This window comes from Nicotiana sylvestris, chromosome 3 (assembly GCF_000393655.2).
Source record: "Nicotiana sylvestris chromosome 3, ASM39365v2, whole genome shotgun sequence".
In the NCBI taxonomy this organism is placed as follows: domain Eukaryota; kingdom Viridiplantae; phylum Streptophyta; class Magnoliopsida; order Solanales; family Solanaceae; genus Nicotiana; species Nicotiana sylvestris.
In genome coordinates, this window is record NC_091059.1 from 178,997,813 (window position 1) to 179,016,272 (window position 18,460).

At 38.2% G+C, this 18,460-nt stretch overlaps 1 protein-coding gene and 1 long non-coding RNA gene across 3 annotated transcripts; one reads left to right on the forward strand and one right to left on the reverse strand.

Annotated features, from left to right (window-relative positions):
• Positions 1 to 5,370: 5,370 nt before the first annotated feature.
• Positions 5,371 to 8,202, forward strand: LOC138888763 (uncharacterized). 2 transcript variants are annotated; one of them, XR_011406271.1, is made up of 3 exons: positions 5,371 to 5,728; positions 6,504 to 6,548; positions 7,887 to 8,202. It is a non-coding gene; the product is annotated as an uncharacterized lncRNA (long non-coding RNA). The 2 variants fall into 2 exon arrangements; XR_011406270.1 differs by lacking the exon at positions 6,504 to 6,548.
• Positions 8,203 to 9,374: 1,172 nt separating this feature from the next.
• Positions 9,375 to 13,763, reverse strand: LOC104216561 (TORTIFOLIA1-like protein 3). The gene is made up of 5 exons (XM_009766634.2): positions 12,788 to 13,763; positions 12,547 to 12,655; positions 11,452 to 12,011; positions 10,447 to 10,894; positions 9,375 to 9,774 (listed from the first exon to the last, which is right to left on the reverse strand). Exons 1-4 carry the CDS (start codon positions 13,589 to 13,591, stop codon positions 10,460 to 10,462), a joined length of 1,908 nt encoding a protein of 635 aa, XP_009764936.1. The 5' UTR covers positions 13,592 to 13,763; the 3' UTR covers positions 9,375 to 9,774; positions 10,447 to 10,459.
• Between the last annotated feature and the right edge of the window lie 4,697 nt (positions 13,764 to 18,460).

Consider the following 18,460-nt stretch of genomic DNA (forward strand, 5'->3'; position numbering starts at 1 on the left):
ATATTCACACCCTCTCCCCTAACCTACAACCTTAATGCTCGACCTCCATAATTCCCTATCAAGGGCCATGTCCTCCGTAATCCTAAGTCGCGTCATGTCATGTCTGATCACCTCTCCCCAATACTTCTTAGGTCTCCCTCTACCTCTCCGCGTGCCCACTACAGCCAGTCGCTCACACCTCCTCACCGGTGCATCAGTGCTCCTCCTCTGAATGTGCCCAAACCATCTGAGTCTTACTTCCCGCATCTTGTCCTCCATGGGGGCCACACCCACCTTCTCTCGAATATCTGCATTCCTAATCTTATCCATCCTTGTATGCCCGCACATCCACCTTAACATCCTCATCTCTGCTACTTTCATCTTCTGGGTGTGTGAGTTCTTTACCGGCCAACATTCAGTTCCATACAACATGGCAGGCCTAACTACTGCTCTATAAAACTTACCTTTTAGTAACGGTGGAACTTTCTTGTCACACAAAACTCCCGACGCTAACCTCCACTTCATCCACCCCACCCCTATACGGTGTGTGACATCCTCGTCAATCTCCCCGATCCCCTGAATAACCGATCCAAGGTACTTGAAACTATCTTTCTTGGGAATGACTTGAGAGTCAAGCCTCACTTCAACTCCCGCTTCCGTCGGCTCAACTCCAAATTTGCACTCGAGGTATTCCGTCTTCGTCCTACTCAACTTGAAACCTTTAGACTCAAGAGCATGTCTCCAAATCTCTAGCCTCTCGTTGACGCCGCCTCTTGTCTCGTCAATTAGAATAATGTCATCAGCAAATAGCATGCACCATGGAACCTCCCCTTGAATATGATGAGTCAGTGCATCCATCACTAGGGCAAATAGGAATGGGCTGAGCGCCGACCCTTGGTGCAATCCCGTAATAACTGGAAAGTGTTCAGAGTCGCCTCCTACTGTCCTAACCCGAGTCTTAGCTCCATCATACATGTCTTTAATCACCCTAATATAGTTACTCGGGACCCCTTTATCCTCTAAGCAGCTCCATAAGACCTTCCTAGGAACCTTATCGTACGCTTTCTCCAGATCAATAAACACCATGTGGAGATCCTTCTTCTTATCTCTGTACTGTTCCACCATCCTCCTAATAAGGTGGATAGCTTCTGTGGTAGATCGTCCCGGCATGAACCCGAACTGGTTGTCTGAAATAGACACCGTCCTTCGCACTCTCATTTCTACCACTCTCTCCCAAACTTTCATGGTATGACTTAGTAATTTGATGCCCCTATAGTTGTTACAGCTCTGGACATCACCTTTGTTCTTATACAACGGGACCATTGTACTCCACCTCCACTCTTCAGGCATTCTATTAGTCTTGAATATAACACTAAACAATGCAGTAAGCCATTCCAAGCCTGCTTGACCCACACACCTCCACAGTTCAACCGGAATCTCGTCTGGCCCGGTAGCTCTGCCCCTTCTCATCTTACGCATTGCCTCCATGACTTCATCGATCTCAATGTCCCTACAATTACTTACTTCATGGTGACTGTCGGCATTCCTCGATTCCCCAAGTATAATATCCTGATCCCCTTCTTCACTTAGAAGTTTATGAAAGTAGGTCTGCCACCTCCTCTTAATCTGGTCATCTCCCATCAAAACTTTGCCGTCATCATCTTTTATGCACCTCACTTGGTCCAGATCCCGAGTTGTCCTCTCTCTCGCCTTAGCGAGTCGGAATAACTTCTTCTCCCCACCTTTGTTCCTTAGCTCCTCATACAGACGAGCAAAAGCTGTCGTTTTAGCCTCTGTCACTGCCATCTTCGCCTCCTTCCTAGCTACCTTATACCTTTGACTGTTCTCTCTCTTCTCCTCCTCGTCAGTGCTCCCTACTAACCTTAGGTAAGCCGCCTTCTTTGCTTCCACTTTACCTTGGACAACTGCATTCCACCACCAATCTCCTTTGTGTCCACCATAGTGTCCCGTAGATATCCCTAACACCTCCCTCGCCGCCTTTCTTATACAGTCCGCAGTCGTCGACCACATTGTGTTTGCGTCCTCACTACTTCTCCAAGCTCCCATTGCCGATAACCTTCCTTCCAACTCTTTAGCTTTATCCTTAGTTAAGGCGCCCCACCTAATCCTGGGGCGTCCTTGTACTGACCTCTTCTTCCTCCTTATCCTAATACAAATGTCCATCACCAAAAGCCTATGCTGCGTTGAGAGGGTCTCACCTGGGATAACCTTGCAGTCCTCGCACAACCTTCTGTCGCATCTCCTGAGGAGTAGATAGTCAATCTGAGTCTTCGCCACCGAACTTTGGTAAGTAACCAAATGTTCATCCCGCTTCGTAAAACTCGAGTTTGCAATGACTAGATCGAAAGCCTTGGCAAAGTCCAACAGCGCAATGCCCCCTCCGTTCCGCTCTCCGAAACCAAATCCGCCATGCACCTCAGTGTACCCACCTGCAGATAACCCAATATGACCATTGAAATCTCCTCCTATGAATAACCTCTCAGAAGGCGGTATACTACGAACAATCTCATCCAACCCCTCCCAAAATTGCCTTTTAATATCCTCATCCAAGCCTGCTTGTGGCGCGTACGCGCTAACGACATTTAAAGTACCCTCACCCACCACCAACTTTATAGTCATTAGCCTATCATTCACCCGCCTGACCTCTACCACGGACTCCCTAAGATGGCTATCTACCAGGATACCCACTCCATTCTTACCCCTCAGGACACCAGAGTACCACAACTTATACCCATCCACGTTTTTCGCCCTCGATCCGACCCACCTAGTTTCCTGGACACACGCTATATTAATCTTCCTCTTCTGCAGGATTTTCGCCAACTCTATGGATTTACTCGTTAGTGAACCTATGTTCCATGACCCGATTCTCAACCTATATGCTCCCTTGCCCCCTCTACCTACCCTGCTACCCGACCCACCCCCTGAACCCCACCCCACACTCTGCCCCACCCGAGGACATGCCCTTATTCTATCATCCCAGACTGCAGCCACTACACCTACAACAATCTAGAGAAGTCTCGCTAGTGTACAACGTACACAAATCAAACTTGAAGGAAACACGTGGTAGCTAGTATCCTAGTTCAAAGGTTTAACTATTGCGAAGTAAAATAACAGTAATTTAGCTAACACCAAAAGGGAAACAGTAAAACAGGAGGTACCAATTCCCGATAACAAAACCTGTGGCTGATTTGCTGTGCTCGATCACTTTTTCATAACCTTATTATTGCTTGTTTGGACAAAAGTACATCCTTCCTTTGCCAAAGGTGTTATTTTTTTTTGTTGTGAAAGTTAAGGTATTTGACCAAATTTTTAAAAGGAAAAAAGTTTTTTTTTTTTTTTTTTTTTTTGCAGAAATAATTATTGAAAAGCAGAAAAATAGCTTCTCTCAAAAAGCAATTCTTTGAAAATTACTTTTGAGAATAATACATTTAAAAATGCTCAAAAGTGAGTTTAGCTAAACACAAATTGTTTCTCACTAAAAGTATTTTTTAAAATAAGCTAACTTTTGAAACTTGACCAAACATGCGATCAGATTGAAGATACCGTACACGTTAAATCAATAAAGGACATAAGTGTTATAAATTATATTATGGATATTCATTTAGTACTCCGTTGTAAATAAGCTTCCTGAAGAAGCTTATCCATATGGGACTCTGCCGTAAATGTGTTTATCTATTTAGTACTCTATTGATATGATTGGAAATAAGCCTCCTGAAGAAGCTTATCATTTCAATACTCCGTTATGGATTATTTTATAAAGAAAATGTCATCAGAGTTTGTTATACTTGTTGTTTATGTTGATGACATAAATCTTGTTGGAACTCCAGAAGAGCTCCAAAAAGTATTTGAATATCTTAAGAAAGTATTTAAGATGAAAAATCTTGGAAAGACAAAACTTTGTCTTGGTCTGCAAATTGAATATTTAGCAGATGAGATCTTTATCCATCAATCTGCCTATACAGAAAGGGTCTTAAAACGCTTTTACATGGACAAAGTGCACCCATTGAGTACACCAATGATTATTCGATCACACAGAAGAGGATGAGGAACTCTTTGGTCCTGAAACACCCTATCTTAGTGTAATTTAGTGCACTTATGTATCTTGCTAATGCTACAAGGCCTGACATAGCATTTTCTGTTAATTAACTAGCAAGATATAGTTCTTCTCCTACATGGAGACATTGGAACGAGATTAATCATAGATTGCGATATTTAAAGGGAACTCTTGATATGAGTTTGTTTTATGCTAACAAAGATAGTGCAGATCTTGTTGGTTATGCTGATGCAAGTTATTTATCTGATCCACATAAAGCTAGATCTCAAACTGGACACGTGTTTACGTGTGGAGGTACTGTCATATCATGGCGCTCCACAAAATAATATATTGTTGTCACTTCTTCATATCATGCTGAGATAATAGCTATTCATGAAGCAAGTAGAGAATGTGTATGGTTGAGATCAATGATTCATTTCATTCGAGAAAAATGTGGTTTGGAATGTGATAAAAGATCCACAATTTTATACGAAGACAATGCTGCATGCATAACCCAATTGAAGGGAGGATTTATAAAGGAGATAGAACGAAACACATTTCACCAAAATTATTCTACACACGGTCTTCAGAAAAATAGTGACATTGATGTGCAACAAATCCATTCAAGTAACAATCCGACAGATTTGTTCACTAAATCTTTGTCAACTTCAACTTTTAAGAAGATGGTATACAAGATTGGAATGCGGAGACTCAAATATTTGAAACAAGATTTTCATCAGGGGGAGTGAAATACGCGTTGTACTCTTTTTTCCTTACTAAGATTTTTCCCATGGGGTTTTTCTTATAAGGCTTTTAATGAGGCAGCTAGAAATGCGTATTACTAAATATGTGTACTCTTTTTTCTTCACTATGATTTTTTCCACTGGGTTTTTTCTAGTAAGGTTTTAATGAGGCACATTATCTTTTAATGAAAATTCAAGGGGGAGTGTTATAAATTATATTATGGATGTTCATTTAGTACTCCGTTGTAAATAAGCTTCCTTAAGAAGCTTATCCATACGAGACTTTGACGTAAATATGTTTATATATTTAGTATTCTATTGACTATTGGAAATAAGCCTCCTGAAGAAGCTTATTATTTCAATACTCCGTTATGGATAAATATTACCCCCGGTGGTAGATTATCTATATCTGGTACAATAACAACTTACAAGCAACTTACATAGTAACTTGCACAACAGCTTCCTTTCTTCTATAAATAGAGGAGATTTCGGTTCATTACGTACGTCAACTTGAAATTGAATAATACATCAATTTTTTTATATACTTGTCTTTACTCTGCTGTGTTAGTTTTATAACAATATATTTTGCAGACTAACAAAGTATCAAAGTTTACATTGACATTTCTGCAAGGTATCTACTTGACAAAAACGACGACACTTATTGAAACGTGTGACCCGACCGATTCGATCAAGTACAAACCAAAACTTTTCTTCTTCAGTTGTAGTTTTAGCTCGCCAGCTTAAACCCTTGTAGCAGCGATTCAAGGAATTGGAAGATTTCTTGCCCATTGCGAGAAGTCCAGCTGAACAGTGTGTAATGGGGGTGGTGGGCAAAGCAGGGGATTGGACATTTAAGGCGTTCTCGGCGGGGCTGGGCGTTGCCACCATTTTCTTTGCAGCTTCTTTCTCCCTCAACGTCTACCGTGGTCTCTCTTGGCATAATCGCCAATCGGTAATCACTTTCATTCTCATACTTCTGTCTTTTATTTCTTTTTGTTTCATAAACCCTAGACCTCTTTGAGGTTAGCATCCGGAGTTTTGTGTGATAAGAGAGTGCCGACGATACTCAAAGGCAAGTTCTATAAAGCGGTGGTTAGACCGACTATAATGTATGGGGCTGAGTGTTGGCCTGTTAAGAACTCACATGCCCAAAAGATGAAAGTAACAGAAACGAGGATGGGGAGGTGGATGTGCGGGCACACTAGGATGGACAAGATTAGAAATGATAATATTCGGGAGAAGGTGCACGTGGCTCCCATTGATGACAAGATGCGGGAAGCGCGGCTCAGATGGTTCGGGCATGTAATGAGGAGAAGCCCAGATGCTCCAGTAAGGAGGTGTGAGCGGCTGGTTGTTGAGGGCACGAGAAGAGGTAGAGGGAGTCCTAAAAAGTATTGGGGAGAAGTGATCAGGCAGGATATGACGAAACTTCAGATTTTCGAGGACATGACACTTGATAGGAAGTTGTGGAGGTCGAGTATTACGGTTGTAGGGTAGTTGAGTCTCGCGTTACTTGGTACCGTTGTGAGCCTAGTCCGGTAAGGTTTTAGTCTAAAATAACTAGGGGCATTGCCATGTCTTAATACTTTCTCTTTTCGGTGCAAGATCTATTTACTAGCCATCATTTCTGCCTTGTATTTTTCTTTTGCAATTTATGTTCCTATTTTTCCTATGATCTCTGTGGTGAAACTAATATTCCCTCCTTTTGTTTTTCTTATTATCTTGAGCCGAGGGTCTTTCCGAAACAGCCTTTCTACGCCTTCGGGGTAGAGGTAAGGTCTGCGTACATACTACCCTCCCTAGACCCCACTTGTGAGATTTTACTGGGTTGTTGTTGTTGTTGTTGTTTTTTTACCCCTTTACAATTAAGTTCAAACATTACTAACTATTGTTCAGCTCTTTGATGTTACTACTTCACATTTAGCAGGCTTTACGTTTATCTACTTGTACTCTGGCTATGATTGCCATTCTAGCTTCCTCTTGTTTGGTTATATGACAGTAATATGTACTTACTTATTGGTCTTTCATTTGTCTTATGACGGGAGATGTAGTAGTATTATATAACATGAACACGTAAAACCAAGAAATGCTTGCCTTGTTATCAATGAACTACTGGGTCAATATATTCTGCTGACAGAGGCGGAGCCAAGATGCGAGTTTATGGGTTCTAAACTTGCCACCGAACCCATACCACCTCGTCTTTGTTGGTGGTTTCGCAATTAAATATTTATACATATTTAATGAATTTTCTAATACGAATATAGGATCTAAGAAAAAGTTACTGGGATTCGTCCGAACCCTTACGTCATACTTTACCTACGCCCCTGATTCTGCAGCTCATATAAGATTCAAGGTTATAGTTTTTCATATCTCAGTCTTGAGGGATTTGAGGATAGTTCTGATCCCAAACTACCAATTACTGAAAGCACAAAAGCTACGGGTATCATCTCTATGTTGCAAATGCGGTGGCACTTCTGCTTCCAATAGTATGTTGGGTTTAAGTGACGCTGCACTCTGTGTTTTCAAGCATGAACGTCCTACTGCACCCCCTTTAGCCTAAATATATCTTAGTTCTATCCCATAATTTTTTTGTTCCGGTATAGTTGGATAGATGCTTGTTCTGCTCTTTTTGTGTGTGCTAATACTAGATTCTAACCAGTTCCCAAAATTGTCTTTAGAAATTGAAAGATGAATAAAAGCTCTAGAGTTGGGAAAAAAAAAGTTTTAGACGAATCATTCATGTCTGATGTCATTTCCTTTCATTTATAGTATATGTATGGTTGCTTACTTGCTTCAAAGTTGAATCTGTGTTACTGCTCAAGTAATACAACCCTGCTGTCTATGCCAAATCTCATGGAAATTGAAGTATATACCTTCCAGTTTATGCCCATATGTCCCTTGTGCTCTTTGCTTTTGTTCTGCATTCTGCATGTCAACTCTTTTAATATGCCTTTCGTATTCAATGTTGATGTTAGATCGCTTTTCCTAGATAGTTATATACTTATGTTGACATCTGACTATTAAACACTGCTTCCATCGTTACAAATCATTTATTAAACTTCTAGCTCTTCTAGTCAGTTATTTGATATGTGAGCATTTTTTTCCTGTAGAGGATTGAGAAGGAAGGATCTAAAGTCCTGCAGCAGCAAGAATGACGGTTTTAGACGCCCTACACTTTTACCTCACGTTGCAAGCCGAGGTCATAATATAAGTTCTGAATCTTTTTACATTAAAATAACTTGAAGCCGAGTATGATTTACACATTCTGTCATTGTTATTCATTTACTGTTGGTGGCCACATAATTGTGGAGTTGTAATTCTAAGTAGCTATTTAATTATAGCAGCTGCTGGCTGTTAAAATGGAGTTGGAACGATGTTTGAAATTCGGATGACGTGAATTGAAATTATACAATCGGATTGAACTGATTATTCGCTTATGCTTTATCTGGAAACTGAAGAAAGGAAGAGAAAAATGGAAACTTGTAAATTTTCCCTTCTATTGATTGGTTGGAGTAGAAAATGAGGAAAGAAAATAAAGGAGGGTATCATTTTCCTCTTGGACCCACAAAATTCCAATTTAAATTCTAGAAAGAAACGTCAAATACTATTCCTTTCTTTTGCTTGTTTTCTACCCAAATCAAAGTAAGTATATTTACCCCATTAATTTTCTGATTTCTACGCAAAGAGAACGAAAAATACTTTGCATTTCCTCTTTCAGTTTATCTCCTACTAGCTTTATCCCTTTTCACTAGTTTCTGATCAAAGGTTTACGGATTACACTTCCATGTTCGCTGTCATTTATGTCAATTCTTTTGACAGTTTCTTTGAAGTTTGACCCCCCCCCCCCCCCCCCCACAAAACTTAGTTATCCGCTTAGAAAATGGCTGAAACTGCAAAATAATTTACAATCAAACCTCTCTATAAACATCGTTTGTTCCAAATATTTTTGGATATTGTAAAGAAATATTGTTATAGAAAACATATATTATAACATAACATGAAAATTGGTTCCGGAAAAGTTTGACTTTTTTAGTAAAATGTTATTATATATGGACACTATTATAGAGATCAGACAATACTTATATACAAGTGAGATTACTTTAACATTGGACCAAAAAAGGTATACAAGTAATATTACAGCCATTTTGTTGGCCGCATAATGATGAAGCCGTCCTGTTGGTTGAACTTTTCAATTGTGGTTGATTGTTGAGACGACTGCCGGAAGTTTTGGTCTCTTTGGAAAGATCGTGAATATAAAAAAAAATTCAAGCTTGTACAAACAAATACATTTGTCTTACAATAAGTTGATTTGGTAAGAAATCATGCTAAGCTTGGTCTAACCAAGTTTCAAATGTTTTTGTAGCAGTTGTCTCTCCTTTTTTGGGTCATGTCGTAACACAGCTCTTTATGTGACTGACTACTATATGTAACACTGGACCGAGTAATTAACCAACTTTTGGGACTCTTCAACTAAGTATATGTGTTGCGCGGAGGGCACTCATGCCCTCACCAAAGTTTTGAAGGTTCACAAGACTCCAAAAAGTGGAAGCAGGATTACACTGTAGCACTAGCATGGGTTCATCAATATAGACACACACTGCCAATAATCATTTAGATATTCTGATATCATTTCAAACTGTATGATGACAATGCATAAAAAAAGAATAGAATCCAATTCCTGGCAAAAAATGAAATAAACGAAATATCCTTCTATACATGGCCAGTTTTCATATCAGACCTGCCATTCAGTGGTCTGGCTTTCTTTTTTCCCCAATATCTTTTCTTCTTAGTAATATCAAAACAAAGACATCAAAATGTAAACACTAATTCTAAGTTACTTGGCAAAGCTTTCTGAATGAACAACCCAATATAAATCCACAATTATAGTAGAAGTTCTAGTAAGAAACTGCTTCCTGCTTCATTCTTTACATCCTATTATAATGTTCAGTCCATGCTGAATTGACTACTAAACTCGGTCTTCAATCCAGTCTCCAAAGCCTGGAAACAGAAGCAACCATGGAAAACAGCTTCAGTGTATGTTCCTCCAGTCAAGAAATACTTGTGAAAATTATGTAAACATTTGTACACCACTTCTTTTGCAGATATTTTTAAGAGGTCCACTATAGTAGTAAGCACACAAATGGGGGCCGAGGTGCGAAGTAATAAATTCTGTAATGCAAATGTGTAAGCTACAAAGTTTTAACAACTGCACATGTTCTTTCTGAATATCAGTTGATATCCCTGGTGTGCATTAATTACAAAGATTGCAACCCTCCCAACAACCCCTCACATGAAAAATAATGGGCAGTGGATTAAAGGAGGACAGTACAGTTGGTAGTTACAAAAGTAATGACGAAAAGAAGTGTTCTGTGTGGTCATTCTTCTCTCAGGCTCTTCCATTCAATTTCTAGAAAGGATTACTAATCCTTAATTTTTCGAGGAATCCTTCATCAGTGGTTGTGCTCGTGAATGACTGATTCCCTAAAAGCATGTCATGGTCAGGGAAGGGTAGCCCAAAATAGGCACCAGAAACTGACTATGCATCCAAATCCCAATTGCAAAATTTTATCCATATATGTGCCCGTTGCATCTGAAGCACAAATTCCATTTTCTCTACTAGACATGCTGGCAATTAATGCAAACAAAGAAGTTGAGATATTTATAAAATACCTGACATAAACTATCATACACCATTTCGCAAATTTCTTGAAGCTCCACCAATCGCAGGTTCGGAAATTCCTTGAGGGTCACCATGAATTTCAGCTAATGGGTTCACAATAAACCCACGACTACTGTGGAGCCGATATCTCCTATGCTCCAACTTAAATCTTTCACCATTTCCATGCTCACCAGCTTTGTTGCTTATATCACCTGCTGATGAGGCTCCACCAGAAGCAGAAAAGTGTGAAGTTGCGGCGCGACCTTCTGTTCTCTTCCAAAGTTTTGAAGTCAAGAATTCTGCACCTGGTAGCTTGCAACATGTGGCTGCAGAGTTGGTTTTTGACATCCTTCCATTTGACATAGCCAAGTCAAATGAGATCTCATCTAATGCCAGCTCCAGACCATGAACACGTGTCTCCAGAGAACGCATGCCATTATGTGAGCTCCCCATAAATTTCTAAAAATACAAGAAGAGAAGTTTGAGAAAAATACTCAAGGACATCTATGGTCTAATTAGGAGAGCTAAGATTTATGAAATAATTATCAGGAGCATTTCTATAAGCTCAATATATTCGTTTAAAAATCCTACAAATTGATCATTAGGCTGGAAGAGCTTATCAAAGAAACCATGAGGGCTGCATATAGCAACATTTTGATCCAAGGGAACCAATACATTACTTTATCAAGATCAAAAGGAACTAATCTAAAACCGGAGAAAGTCAAAAAGTTTGGGATTAACTCTGCCGGATTAAATCATTGAAGTAAAAGCATATGTTGTTGCGTAAGAGTAGGTACTAAACAAGGACTTAACTCGTTTTACATTTCATGTTTCCAGTATATCTTTGGAAGCAAGGAAAGAAACTCTGACATTAAACAAATAAAAAGTGCAGGCAAGTTAATGAGAATTAGTGATACTTTGTGTTTTTTTTAACTAATATTTTCATTTACTCTACACTACTCCCCTCAGAAATCGAAATTATAAAAGCGGAATATCATCAACTATTAGAAAATTACCTGCAGAAGCTCTAACAAATTGGACTGCTGAGTTTCAATTTGAACCAGTTGTTTTCGGATCAAAGAGAGATCTTCACAATCTTTTGGGTTCCGACAGAGATCTCCAGTTCCATTACTCACAACTACATTAGCTTCTGATATCTCATCTTGATACGGAACCACACGAGATCCAGTTTTCACCACACCATTCTTGGTTTCATTAGTGATCTTACTGAAAAGAGTCCGTTTGACTTCAGGTCTTGCATGTGTTTCCAACTTGTCTTTGCCCAACTTTATCCCATCTTTATTTTGGTGATCATCCTCGGAAGCGATGGTCCCAGAAGAACCATGAGAAGCAGAAACTTCAACTTTCCATGGCTTCTTACGATCAAGTTTGCGAAAGATTGCTGGACTTGATTTCTTTTCACTACTGTCCAGAGGACGACCTTTTCGGGCTGCAGAAGGAGTTGAATCATCTGCTATAGAAGACTTGTTAGCCGGTCTTTTTACACTAGGGGTACTGGAGCTCACAGCCCTGGAAGTCTTCAAACCAGGCGGGTAACGTCCATCACTTGCAATTTCTATTTCGAGGACACAACATGTAAAACATACTAAATTATTCAATTTCACAAGTAATGAGCATGCAAAAGATTAAAATTGTGGTATTTTTAAGAAGCAATTACACTACCTCATGTAAAAAATAAAATAAGGAAGCAACTAAACTAAACTAAGATAAAACAACATCAGCAAACTATAAAATAAAGACCAGTAGCAAACTCATGCTGACTGCACAAACGGAGGAACGAGGCAATATGAAACAAGTACTTAACTAACAGCCAACTTCTTGTATGATAATCCTTCATGTAGCACAAGAGAAACCAAATCAGAAAATTCAAGGGTAAACATATCCTCCCCAGGACAAAAAATTAAGAAAAAGGTAAATTAAAACTTATATTATAATCGCGGACAAAATTAAAACGTAATATTCTTTAAAAAAAACAATAAGTTAATCAAAGGACAAAAATAAAGAACTAGAAGCTGGATACAGTTATATCAACTACTGGTATAACCTGGGGAAAAAATGATAAGAGTGAAAAGCTAGTAAAGATTAAATACCTTTGGAAGAGGAATTTGACTGGGGAGGAGGGGAACCATCATCAGACAAATCAGGGATTCCCTTCCATGCCTCCAACATTTGATTCATTGTCTCCCTCACTGCCTTTACCTGTTCAATTAATCAAATCCATCTTTAATTATCAGGCAAAATTGCACATGTACCAAATAGTAAACAGGCAATGTGAGAAATCAATTAACTTCGTTCAAGTAATTCGAACAAATTGAATGTAATTGGACAAACCTTATCGAATCGTTTCGCTTCAAAAGTCTTCAAGCACGAGGCTTTAAACTCGGATAAAGCGTCTCCTTCGACTACCGCAAGCCTCTGTAAAGCCTCTGCGCTGGATTTCCTAGCAGCCCAATCATCACTACTCATGAATTCAACCAAGTACGGCACCAAATTCCTCACAATCTGCTGACTAGAAGCTCCTCCCACTGCGATCACACTGCCAATCAACGTAAGCAGTGCTGCCTTCGCTTTGAAGCTCTCACTTTTAAGCAACTTCTGAAATCTCGGCAACGACTTCCTCAAACAGGCAATATCCGGATCTGGCGACGCCTCGATAGCCGCCGCCAAGCACAAGGAGGCGCCGATCTGCGAGTTCATCTCCTGTTCCGTGAAAAGCGCTTCCAGGAACGGCTTGATAATGGATGAGAACGGAGGTCTAGTCAAGTGCGACGAAATGGAAGCACAAGCAGACACGCAGGCGGCGCGTACAGCGGAATCAGGATCACGGAGGCGGCGGACGACGGCGGTGAGAAGCTTCGAGAGATGAGGAGAGAGTGAGTCGCCGTGGTGCTCGGAGAGAAGAGAGATGAGGCGGAGGCATTGTTTACGGACTGGAGATTTATCGGAGGAATCGGTAGCGGCAATGGAGGAAACAAAAGGAGGAATTGTTTCAGGGGAAAGGGTTTTAGCAATGGACTCGAGTTCAGAAGCCGCCGCCGAATGCGTGTCACGGTCAGAAAGCTTGTGGAGGCATGTGAGAACTCGGTGCTTCATGTCACGTGTTTGATTCTGGTTCTGCTTACTCTGGACCGACATTTTCACAAAAAGTTGATGTCTGAAGTGGATATTGTTATGAAAAAATCTTAAAGGAGTCACTGTAAAGGTGGTGGTGCCGGAGGTATCTCCGGCAGCATTGCCGCAGCGGACGGTGGTGGTGTTGGTATCTTCTGTGTTGCTATGCTTACGGATTTGGTTTCTCTCTCTTTCCGCCTTTTATAGAGAGAAGGGAACTGTAGCGAGGAAGTTACACTTAAGAGAAGCCGTTAATTGAGTTTGACTGTTTGGTTTACTAAACCCGTAAAACGACATCATTTGAATATCGGAGCATGTCGTACGGTGTCGCTAAATGCAGGCGTCGCGCCATTTGCAATTTCCCTCCATTTATGTGTTTGATAATTATTGTCGTATTGTGTGTATCGTATTTACTTTGTTAAGCGAAATGATAAAACTAATTACTCCTCCGTTTTAATTTTATTTTAATTAGAATGAACCTATTCCTTCTTAAGCACGATTTCGACATTCTCAGTGGAGCCGTGGAGGCTCTGTTTCAGTACCAGTTACACAAATTATTTGCACAAAAACCGTGATTAAGAACCGGATAACAAGGCAAAACGATAAAATCAAGTACAAGCAAGTGCATTTTGAGTTGCGTGAAAGTCTTTTACCACAAGTTTTTGTTTACCTACCATTCAAAAAGTAAAATAAAAATTAAAGTCTAAATGTTAGTCATACATTTTAGAATAGTTAGTTTCCTTTTTTTTCTTTCTCAAATTTATCTTCGAGTTTTATTTGTGGGCATCTCAAAATGTCCACCTTCATACAAGGTAAACTTTTCGACAATTTTTAGTATTTTATTGGAAAAAAAGGTGTCATAACATCAACTTTCAAAGTTACACTCATATAAAGTCGATAGGTTACCCAACAATGTGTTAATAGTAGGTGAAGATCTTAATAACCAGCATTACTATTCTTAAAGAAGCTACAGCCGGTAATAAATATTCCAAAAAGCCTAATGGTCGTTAATAACCAGGTGAAATTTCAAGTGATGAGGGCACCTACTACATATATAGTTAGCATTACCCTAGCCTCTAGGAAAGGTAAAATCATAAATAGGGGTATACATGGACTGTGTTGGTTCGATTTTTATCAAAACTAAATCAAACCAACTATATCGGTTTGGATTGGTTCGGTTTTGTCGGGTTTTAATTTCGGGTTTTCAGTTTTTTTTTGTTACATGAATATTATTTCAATCTTACTTTGTTAAAATTATAGATAAAACTTTGATGAGTGAATATATGTCTAGTAAATATAGAAAAAAATTGACAAACATATGATCTATTAAAATATTCCAATAATTTTTCGTTAATTTATGCTTTCAAGGTTAATACATGAGAGGATTCCAAATATTTCTACATTTTCTAAGAAAATTCACTATAAAGTCTTAAAAATATAAATAAAATTTATATATTTATATGTTGGTTTGGTTCAGATTTTTTTACTCAATACAAACCAAGTCAAACCAAACTTAATGAGGTTTTTTAATCGGTTTGGTTTGGTTTTTCAGTTCGGTTTGAACACCCCTAAATTCTTAAAGATGGGGGAGGGAATGATGTGGCCCCACCACTCACGTAAAATAATTGAAGAATTAATCTAAATAGCCGTCTATTTAACTGTATAATTAAAAATAGTCGATAAATATAAACTTCCTCCGGTTCACTTTAAGTAATTTTTTGGCCTTTTTTGTGGTTTGTAATATTTGATTTTTCAGGATAACAATAAAGAATTAACTTCTTATTTTTAAAGTTGCCTTTGGAGTAAATAGTCTAGGAGTAGTTTATTATATTTTCAATGAGCAAATTAAAATTAATATGGTCAATTTTATAGTTAATTAATGCCTAAAGGTGAATTTTTTTAACATGTGTGAAAACCCAAAAATCACTAAAGTAGATCGGGAGGAAGTAATGTATATATACAGAGAGAATTTGGTTAAATTAGTTAATTAGAAATAAAAGTAATGATGTGAGCATGTAAAAAGAGTAAGTATCATACAAGTAACAGTGTCTACCATCATATAATATTGCTTAATGCTTCTTCTCACATCATTACGTCTTCATGATTAAGTCTTGTTCGCTAATCAGTAGACAAACGTTCCAATATCTTCTCTTCCTTTTACTGTGCTTTATTGATTTGATTAAATTTCACTGCTAATTTTGGTTCAAACGTCATTAAAACCCAGTCTTTTTCTTTGATTGAGTTTTTAATCAAAAAGCATGAAAGATGGAGAAACCAAAACCACACCTACTCAGTAGGAAAATATAAGCAACCCCCAATTGTTTATTATATTTATCCATTCACCATATATTTCCCTCTAGTGAAAAATCCTTGTCAATAGTCAAGCCAATTAGATCTACCAGTTTAAGTAATTAATTACTCAAAAAAATTGGGAAATTTTTTAAATACTGCGACTTAATTTTTCTAAACGAAAAATCGAGGCATGAGTTTTAGGTTATTTCAAAGAACAATTGTAAACAGAATTTTAGCATGAATATTTACTAAGTTGATATTCTCATTAAAACTAAAAAGTTTATTTTGCTCCATTTTTTCGCGGAGAAGATCATGAAAGAAATGGAATAAATTATGTTCCCTATAATAATTTCTCTACAATATATAATCTTTAATTTGTAGTAGACACGCATACTTCCAAGAGTAGGAGAACAAAATCCTAATAACATTTGATGGTTAGGAATCTGTGAATTGTTAGGCCAACAATTTATACTCTCATATTGCCAAAGACGAGAAAAAGAAACTTAGAAAGTAGTTACTGAAAATAGTACTCCTATTATAGAATAGCACCTTTTGTACAATAAATATAGTGTGATAGTTGTGGTTTTCTGGTGAACCAACTCAATCTCCAGTTCACCTACCAAAAACTCTTTACACAGAATCTCTTTATCTGTAAAGAAGAAGAAGATAAGACCACCTTTTCAAGGAAAGGGTTCTCAGAAATCTAAGGAATTGGCAATCATTAATCAGGAAAAGGAAAAGAAAATATAGTTATACTAATTAATTAAAAAGGACTCTAATAATGACTTTTTACTAACATCCATGCCATTTAAAAAATCCCTTCCACTACCCTTTGGAAAATGTAATTAGCTGCTATAATACTTGTCGGCTCATACAGAACAAGAACAAGCAAGCTAAGAATTTTAAGTTATCAAAGTAGCCGTAGAAAAGAAAGGAATTCTTGTAATGTAAAAACTAAGATTCTCTATCTATTCCCTTCTCTCCCTTTATCTTTAATCCAAATACGTTGACCCAAAAAAAAAAAAAGAATAACCCCACAATGTGTACTTTACTCATCATTTTTGAGCTTTGAAACATAAAAAACTTTCTAAATTTTGTATTTAAATATTACCCACTGATTATTAATTAACTGAAATAAAGGTAGTTCAATTTGTTTTTTGCCACTTTCTAACTTTAGTTTCATTCTTTAATAACTTAGGCACCCAAATTAAATAAGATGATCTTGTGAACTTTTAATGTATGGTGCCTGAATCATAATATGCACAGAGAAGCGTGAATTTTTGCTATGAAGAGAGAGACACTTATATAAAGCAAAAGGCTACAATTGCCTAATTTTGCTATCCTGCGAGAGCCAAAATGCAATCTTGTCTAAACTTTTGCATGCTACCTAATGTTTCTTTTCGACACACCACAATATATGATCATCGTACCTCACAACTTCCGAAAGGTCAACTACCTCCGACCACCAATTACGGAAAACATTTTTTTTTTTTTTTTATATATTACGGAAACTAGTTGAGTTTAACTTCAGAGTTTTTACATTATCATGTCAATAACTAATGTGTGTATATATATTTTTATGTTGCGGAATATCGTGGGTTAACTAGCACACAATCACACACAAAACAAATAGATAAGAAAAATCAACATAACGATTTAACGAGGTTCGGCTAAGCCTAATCCTCGGGGCAAAAGTAGATAGAGTTTTTCACTATGAATGAGAAGAAAGCACAGTACAATCTCTAGGATCCCCAACTACAACCCCTATATATAGATACCAAAAAGTCTCAAGTATATAAGAGAAAGGTTTCCCAATTTGACAAGGACTACATGTTTTCCTTTCCCAAATTTATTATGACAATGAGTTTTCCTAAACCTATAGGGATTATGAGTTTCCTAAAAATATAAGGAAATAATTCAAGCCACAAATAATAAATCTTTCTCCTGGCTTGAATTCTCTTCATCAACAGGAACAACGTCTTTCTACCTTGCCCTCAGCCCTCACAAGGGCTCTATCCATTGTCACACACATCAACCAAGTCTAGGCAACGCCTAAACTTGTTAAGAGACTCAATCTCTTTAGCCATAGCACTAATTTGTCGATTTGGTTCTGTACTCTGAATATCTTCTGAGTAGCTATAACACTCAAATGCATCAACGGTCTCTGCAACTGCCAAAGCAAATCCCATTGGATTTGTATATCCAAGAAGATTCCTATCAACTACGTTTGCAAACCTTTGCAGTCGGTTGATCACTCTCTTCTCTGCGCCTGTTGCAATGATATATAGTTGTTGTTGCGCAGATGCATCAACATTATCATTTTGATCACACCTCCTCCATTTTCTCTACTTTAGAACTACTGGGCTGATCTAGTGGAGATTCAATTTCTAGCTCTATGCGGTCACTGACACCACAATCTGCTTCTACTATTGCCTTCTCCCTTTGACTGTCCAGTGAGGCAGATTCATTGAATGTTACATTCCTACTGATAATTAGCCCAGGAGTCTTTTGATCTGTGCATCACAACCTATAACCTTTCACTACAGTTGCATAACCTAGAAATATGCACTTCTTTGCCCTCGGCTCAAGTTTTTCATCTCT

Coding starts and splice junctions, on each gene's coding strand:
- LOC104216561 (XM_009766634.2), bottom strand. CDS start 13,591: ATGTCGGTCCAGAGTAAGCAGAACCAGAATCAAACACGTGACATGAAG. Junction 12,656..12,787: donor AAGCGAAACGATTCGATAAG/GTTTGTCCAATT, acceptor TTAATTGAACAG/GTAAAGGCAGTGAGGGAGAC. Junction 12,012..12,546: donor GTCAAATTCCTCTTCCAAAG/GTATTTAATCTT, acceptor TCCTCGAAATAG/AAATTGCAAGTGATGGACGT.